The sequence below is a fragment of the Cynara cardunculus genome (genome assembly GCF_001531365.2).
Source record: "Cynara cardunculus var. scolymus isolate 2C chromosome LG 9, CcrdV1, whole genome shotgun sequence".
Classification (NCBI taxonomy): domain Eukaryota; kingdom Viridiplantae; phylum Streptophyta; class Magnoliopsida; order Asterales; family Asteraceae; genus Cynara; species Cynara cardunculus.
The window spans coordinates 10,600,698-10,608,545 of record NC_037536.1 but is presented as its reverse complement, the minus strand read 5'-3'; the positions used below and the strand labels follow the sequence as shown (position 1 = coordinate 10,608,545).

Sequence of the window (7,848 nt, the reverse complement as noted above, 5' to 3'; positions counted from 1 at the left end):
TCATGTTCGTTCGTTTAACTAAACGAACAAAAGAAAATAGTTCATGTTCGTTCATTTATTAAATAAACAAACATAAACGAACTTCTCGCCGAACGGTTTACGAACGGTTCGCCGAACGGTTCACGAACGGTTCGCTGAACGTTCGGTTCGTTTACAGCCCTATCGGTACTATAAAAACCATATTTTTTGTAATTATTTTTAGATGTATATTATACTATATTAATTATATGGTGCCACCATTTGAAAAAAAAATTGGGTCCGTCCCTATACTAATATCGATATATTTTTGTCAAAATTTTATTATATCTTCAAATTTATATTTTATTTAAAAATAAAAACATTATCGTTTTTTTTTAAAATCACATAAAACCATACTATAATATCGATTGAGATAAAAAATAAAATAAAATATTAAAATCAAGATGTATCTCGTTGCACAATTAGTATACCACAAATAAACAATCTCTTGCTAAACCATCGAGAGTAACTCAACTGGTAGAACCTTGGTTTTTCTCCACATAAATAACTAACTTGAATCCCCTGCACATAGACATTGTAGATTTACCTCTTTAACTTCAAGGTTTATGAAACTAAGCAAGTTCTTGGAATAAATCCCATTGTTTATTAAATATGTATATTTGTTTACTCTACTGTGTGCCTCGAACTTCTAACTTGCTTCATCAAGCAGGCAACCCAAATTCAAAATCAAAATCAAAATCAAAATTGAAAGTTACCTCCATAAATAATCCCACTTGGTGTAACAATGTGTGATGCACCACCGTCTCTACTAATCCTCAGAAACCTTCCAATTTCAAGTTCCCCAAATCGTTCTACTTGTTCAACCAAACCCACAATTAGATCCAATTTCCCACGAGTTTATGCCTCCGTGAATCAAAATCATTCAAACAGATGGTCTCTTCATGGGAAAACAGCTCTTGTTACTGGCGGTACCAGAGGAATTGGGTACGCAAACAAAACCCTCGTCTTACATATGATATTTTGTGTTATTGTATAATTTGTGATTTACGCTTCGAACCCTAACTACGATTTGGGTATTTTCAACAATGCATCTATGCATGCTATTTGGGGGCTGGGTTAACACACTCGTGTATATATGTACATTAATCCCTTCGTTCCTGAATCAGAGTTCACTATCAGACGTGTTTTATAGTTCCAAGTTTATATGAAAATTTCCATGGTTTCATTTCCTGTTTGCATATCAATGTCAAAGTTTGATATATAGCTAATTTTTTTGGATGATGCATTCAAGAAAAAGAGATGTGTTTTAAAGTCAAATGTGCTACATTTCAACTTCAACTCTGAGATGATTTATACTTTTTGTGAAGAAAGATGTGATAACAAGATAAACAAGCTATGTTGGTGACTCGGGGCTATCTGCAAAACAAGTGGTCGCCCCTGGGATTAGTCGGCTCGCATAGCTGGTTGGATATCCAGATTAATCAAAAAAAAGTTTTGTAAGCATAAACCGCATATGTACTTTGCTTATGTAAATATTTAGAAATATATATGAATATAAGGAGTATACGAATGGGATTGATATTCATACAACAATTGGGATTTGGGTATTTTGTGTAACGAATAGACGTATGAGTTTCTCTCCATCCTAACTAATCCATAGAAGAGCTACATTTTGATTTTCTTATTAGTCCTTGTGGGATTTATTGTGCTGGTTTGGTTTAGTGGTTGTTTGCTACCTGCTTATATCGAGTCAAAGATGCCACTATTTACCAAGCCCCTCTTAACGGTCCATGATACTGACCGAGATGCTGACCTAGTAAGCTAAGAGAGGGAATCTTATTCAGAATGTGATTAGTGCTGACCCAGACCGCACTCAATTTGTGTTGGTAAACGACCCCTTAGTATTACCTTTAACACCAACAGTCTTATATTTGTACTATTTGTTATGAAGTTGAATGTGGATAGCAATTCTTCTTCAAGAAATTAAAATCTGTATTAGATTTGAATTTGAAAGCAAACCCCTTTAACATCAACTTCAAGTGTAGCTCTTATTCTTTAATGGAGGACTCGCATGGTATGATGTGATGTGATGTTTTATCGTGCCTGATACATATGGTCCTGTTTAAGTTTAAGATTTTGTATTTTGTATGTACAGACGTGCGATTGTGGAGGAATTGGCTGGACATGGGGCGATCGTGCACACGTGTGCTCGAAATGAGTCTGAACTTAATAGCTGTTTGAAGGGTTGGATGGATGAGGGTTTCGAGATCACTGGTTCAGTCTGTGATGTGTCCTCACAACGTGATCGTGAGAAGTTAATGGATGATGTTTCCCATTTGTTCAGTGGAAAGCTTTATATACTTGTAAGCACTTTCCCTCTTTTGTTTGGTTAGATAATTTATATATTGAGCATTCACAATGGTTGGATTTTTTTCGTCCTAGATTTTTCCAAAAAAGTGGGACCCACAAGCGGTAAACGAGCTTTTTGAGAGTTTGTAACTGCACAAGCAAAAGGAGGGGTGTTTTTGTCTGAAGTTTTTTCACAAGCTTGGATGGCCTTCTTTGTAGGTTCCTTTCATAACGTCATCTCAACATCTAGTAACCATGATAGGTACATTTAGGCTACGTTTGTCAAACTAGCTGATAAGTCTGCTATTGGTTGAAAAGCTAACTGTTATCCGATAAACTAGTCATGTTTGGTAAACTATCTAATAAGCTAGTTGACAATGCAAAATGACCTAAAAAGGCATGTTGAAAAAATAGTTGGAAAAATATAAGGGGCATAATTGGAATTTTTTTAAGAAAACCTGGAGCTTATTGGAACGCTACTTGAAATAGCCTTTAAAAAAGCTAGCTTATTGCTAACCAAATGAGGGTTTTTCAAAATTCAAAAATAAGCTAGCTTATGGGTGTCAAATCTGCTTTTAATGTTATGAATTCCGCTTTATGATCTTACTATGGTGTAATTTTGTGCAACGGATCAGTAGATAAACAATGTTGGGACAAACATTCGGAAACCTATGGTGGAGTTGACAACCGAAGAGTTTTCCACACTGATGTCAACTAATTTTGAATCCGTTTTTCACATCTGCCAACTTGCATATCCGTTTCTCAAAGCGTCAAGAGCAGGCAGTGTCGTGTTCACTTCATCAGTCTCGGCCTTTGTCTCACTCAAGTCCATGACACTCCAAGGAGCCACCAAAGGTAAAATTCTGAAGTTATAGTTCAAATAGGGTTCTAAAAGGTGCACCATGGCACGAGACGGGTGTCTAACGGCACGCTAACCCCCGTAGCAACTGTATAAGACGCCAGTTATGTTTGAAAATTTTGCTCCACTTTTTACCTTTTACATTGTTACGAGTGCTATAATCAAATGAGAATCCCATAGGTCATGAGAACTTTTACCTTAAGGTATTGTTTTACATTATCTTTTTCCGTCTAAGGATAGGATTTAAGGTATTCGACGAAGGATTGTGTGAGAATAGGAGTTAAGATGAGAAGCGTAAGAAGGGATATGGACCGTTGAACACTTTTAATCTCACCCCCACCCAATGAATTATGCTTATCACCGGGAATTGATCCGGTGCATCTCGGTACACTGCATTAGAGTTGATCTTCAGTTAAGATTGATCCAAGGATGGAGATCCTTTCTTACCCCTCTAACTATAACTTTCATTCTCACCGGGACTCAACCATAAGGTATTGATTAACATATATTTGGTTCACAATATGAATTTTTTTTTGTGTACTTTTTGTTTCACAATCACGTAAAAAGTTTGACTTTGTTAAACAAATTCATGTGAAATATGTTAATCAATACCCTGAATGAAAAAAATCATGTGAAATATATCACAGTTGCTCAAGCCTCGCCTCGATAGGAGAACTTTACCAGCTGGTATTAAATGCACTCGCTAAGCTCTGCAATCAAAGAAACTTCTTTTCTGTTCTTGAGAAGACTAGCAAAACCCTTCATATAGCTTGTGACACATATCATGTACTAGTTCTCAAGGTTTTCATAATTTTGTGGTTTCTAAAATGATTAGCCCCCCCTATACACACACACACAGAGACTTGTTGTCTTCAATCATGCCTTGAAAAATGTCTGTGGCCTTGCCATGGCTCCTAAGGCTTTATCTGACCACCATGCCATGCCTCACGCTATTTAGAACCTTGGTTATGTTGATGAAAATTTGAGACATTTTTGTTGATCCTGTTTTAGGAGCAATTAATCAGCTTACAAAAAATTTGGCTTGTGAATGGGCAAAAGATGATATCAGGAGCAATGCTGTTGCCCCTTGGTATATCAAAACCTCCATGGTAGAACAAGTAAGTTCCTCTTTGCTTCCATCTTCCAATCTTTTTGGAGGCCGTACTATACCTGTACCATGATTATAGATCGCATGCGTAACAAATAAAACGAAATATTAAAAAGCATACCATATCTTACATCAAGAGTCTTACAAGTTAAAGCAACAAAAAAACTAAAAAGATAAAAGTAACATATGAAATCCATTTAAACAGAATCATTCTTCTTAACGTTCTTGAAAAAGGTGGAACCGGGAATTGCTAAAACGTTATAATTGGGCTAAAATATGTAGAACCGACAAATGATTAAAACATACGTAATTGGGTAGACACTAAAACGTTTGTAGTAGGACCCAAAAATTTGGGGGCCTTGTTTCTTATCTTACATTAGAACATCCTTCGATCCTGGTTGGTTTAGGGTTGCCTGGTTGGTTTGAGCTTGGCCCCAAATGTCAAAAGTACCTGTAGATCCTAAGTTCAAATCCAAGGAGGAATAAAAATCCCCTTGTGGCCGTGGAGGTTCAAATCCGGTGCAAAGCAGGTGGTCGCTCTGGGATTAGTCGGCTCACATAGCGAGTTGGATATCCAGGTTAATCAAAATAAAATAAAATTGGGGGCCTTGTTTCTTATCTTACATTAGAACATCCTTCGACCCTGCCACCCTGGTTCACAGTTTGTTGAAAATCGCTTTTTTGCATGGTATGAACGGCTTTTCTTGGCTTTTTTCCAACAACGTATCTGTTTAGTCGTTGAAGTTGGTAATTTATGAGTAGTATTAGAAGATGTGTACAAAATGTTGGAATGATTTTATGATTTAAGTTAAAACGGTTTCATTCAGGTACTGCGAAACAAAGAGTATGTCGAAGAGGTCCTTCATTGTACACCACTTGGGCGACTTGGGAATCCGAATGAGGTCTCATCGTTAGTTGCATTTCTTTGCATGCCGGCTTCTTCATATATCACGGGCCAAATCATATGTGTCGATGGTGGGATGTCTGTAAACGGTTTTTACCCGAGCTATGACTAGCTTTTTCTTGCTAATCTTGTACTTTTCTATAGAATCAAGCCTTAACGAGTGCTACCAAATTGCTAATTTACTTCTTTATGTCGTTGTTGCTTCTATAACGGAGTTGGTTCCTTTTTTTGTTCGAGCAAGTTTACATGCATTTCGACTAATCTCAGATAACAGTCAGGAAAATTTTTAGGACTCGTAATTGATAACCTATAAGTTGTTCGAGACTGATTGGAGCATACCTGATCGTTGTTTTATGCATCTTTATAAACCAGTAGGGGTGCGTTTGGTATGCAGACTGAGTGGGACAGGATGGGACGTGACAAAAATAAATAGTCATGTTTGGTGTGTCATGGGACAAAAGTAAGATTGGGTGGGACAATTCTTGAGTTTTTTTGTTCCACCAAGAAAGATAGAACATGGACTAAATTTGATATTACAATATTGCCCTTATTATTTGATATCAAAATATTGCATCATCTTTCTTGTCTTCCACAACCTCCATTCTTGAAATGTTAAACTTTTGACGTTGGCGTGACAAATATTATTTACAATTGTTGTGTTTAAACTTTTTAAATTATGTGCGTATTTAGAATTTGTGGTATGACGAATGTTATTTACATGTGGTCTCAGAATATTAAAAAAAAATATTGATATCATAAATTAAATAATTTAAATATATTTTTGGTTGATTTTTGTCTTTTACAATCATTATATGATATAAAATTAAATCGAACAACATTTAGGGTTAATGTGGTCATTTTAACAATTTTATCTTTACCTGTCAAGTCGTATCAAACAATTAGTCTCGTCCCATCCCGTCATGTTCTATCTCATCCAGTCTGCATACTAAACACTACCTTAAGGTCCATATCCCGACACACACAATCACTATTCACTACACTCAACACATACAATAGGATTAGTTACCATCAGTTGAGACCCAATTCTTTATTAAAAAGCCATTTTATTTTGTATTTATTATCGTAAGACGAGTTTATTTATAATTGTAACACAAGTTTCGTTACCAAAAATTAATAAACATTCAGAAAACCGAACAATCCAATCCATGTGGGTGGAGTGAGCCTTTATGATCAGTTATACAAGTCCATTTCAATGTCAAAGAAGTAGAGATGGTTAGATTGGGCCCAATCTGGTCTGTGATCAGACTGTGGGATCGTCGGTATCGGTTATGACTCGACGGTCAGGGATCAATTATAAGTTTTATGGAATTTTAAGTTTTGGCTCGGCCGAGATCGGTTTTATACAGGACATATTTTTCATTTTTTTAAAAAGTTTCAACTTCTTTTTCTTAATTTTCAATATTTTATCTACTTAAATGTATTATTTAAAGTCTATTTCAATGCAAAATAAAAAAAAATCGTAATTATATAATTATGCATAATATTTTTGTGTAAAAAAAGATTTTAGAAAATATGTTTAAAAAGCTCAACTGAGCCCATGACAACCCTGATGGGACCGTTACCGGGCCTAGCAGTAGTCATAGGATTTTTTGTCGAGATTGATACCAGAAAATACTTACTTGATTGGTCATTGGGCTAGTTCATTTATCTATCAACTCAATAAGGTGAATGTGATCGTCCTATTAACTACATACTTTGAGCTAATAACCAGTTAAGTGACTGAAACTTGTGATGTTGTAATAAATTACGTGGCAGTGTTTCTTGGATGGAACCGATTATAACTGGTTATGAACTTGTCATTAGCAGATTTGGTCCATCTCTAGCTTTTTGAATAATACAGTATATGAATATATTTTAATACAATATGAAAAATTATATTTTAATCAAATAACAATAAAACTCTAATTAAATGATTGTTATTATGATTAAATACCAAGTTATTAATTTATTAATTAACAATAATATGATACTATATGAATATATCATTATTGGAATATAAAACTAGATTAATATAAATATATATTATTATTTTTAAAATGTTGTCAATTATGAGTCACTTAAGGTTTTTAAAAGGGAAGAAAGAGTTGGTTATCTACTTGATTAAGTTTGGTAATTGATGTTAAAACAACACCATAAATCTACCCCTTCATCATATATATCTATATTATATTATAAAACATTTGATAAAAACTCTTAAAAACTATTTTTTATGTATGAAGTACTATTTATTGATGCATATTATTTAAAATTCAAGATTACAAGCAAATTGTGCGTAAGTACAATTTATTAAAACTCCATATTTGAATTCGTGTAACTAATTGGAGATAAACATAATCAAATAGAGGATAAACATCTCATTTTAAATCTCATTTTAAAATATAAAAAATCTAAAATATAATTAGGATAATTATTGAGTTCTAACAAAATAATTAACTATTATCTTTATAAACAATATATATTATTAAACCAAATATAAATTACCTCGTTATTGAACCTAATTAAATTATAATAAAAAATTGAATTAAAAAATTACACAAAAAATGAGAAAATTTTAAATAGTTAATTTGATACTAATATCGATATATTTTTGTCAAATTTTTATAATATTTTCAAATTTAAATTTTATTC

General features: G+C 33.9%; 1 protein-coding gene across 4 annotated transcripts; it reads left to right on the top strand.

The window, feature by feature from the left end:
* The first annotated feature begins 667 nt into the window (after positions 1–667).
* Positions 668–5,406, top strand: LOC112518026 (tropinone reductase homolog At5g06060-like). Of its 4 annotated transcripts, XM_025125537.1 has the most exons (5): positions 668–963; positions 2,135–2,342; positions 2,967–3,183; positions 4,199–4,305; positions 5,123–5,406. In XM_025125537.1, the coding sequence occupies exons 1-5, from the start codon at positions 764–766 to the stop codon at positions 5,309–5,311; spliced, it is 921 nt and encodes a 306-aa protein (XP_024981305.1). In that variant the 5' UTR covers positions 668–763; the 3' UTR covers positions 5,312–5,406. The 4 variants fall into 4 exon arrangements, 2 of the variants coding, with proteins under 2 accessions (XP_024981305.1, XP_024981306.1); XM_025125538.1 differs by lacking the exon at positions 4,199–4,305 and having other exon boundaries at positions 5,123–5,280; XR_003069773.1 differs by lacking the exons at positions 4,199–4,305; positions 5,123–5,406 and adding an exon at positions 2,422–2,543 and having other exon boundaries at positions 675–963; positions 2,964–3,031.
* The last annotated feature ends 2,442 nt before the right edge of the window (positions 5,407–7,848 follow it).

Bases quoted from the DNA above. Each gene is read 5' to 3' on its own strand.
- LOC112518026 (XM_025125537.1), top strand. From the start codon at position 764: ATGTGTGATGCACCACCGTCTCTACTAATCCTCAGAAACCTTCCAATT. The intron at 964-2,134 runs GTACGCAAACAA...TTGTATGTACAG, and splicing joins GGCGGTACCAGAGGAATTGG to ACGTGCGATTGTGGAGGAAT. The intron at 4,306-5,122 runs GTAAGTTCCTCT...GGTTTCATTCAG, and splicing joins AAACCTCCATGGTAGAACAA to GTACTGCGAAACAAAGAGTA.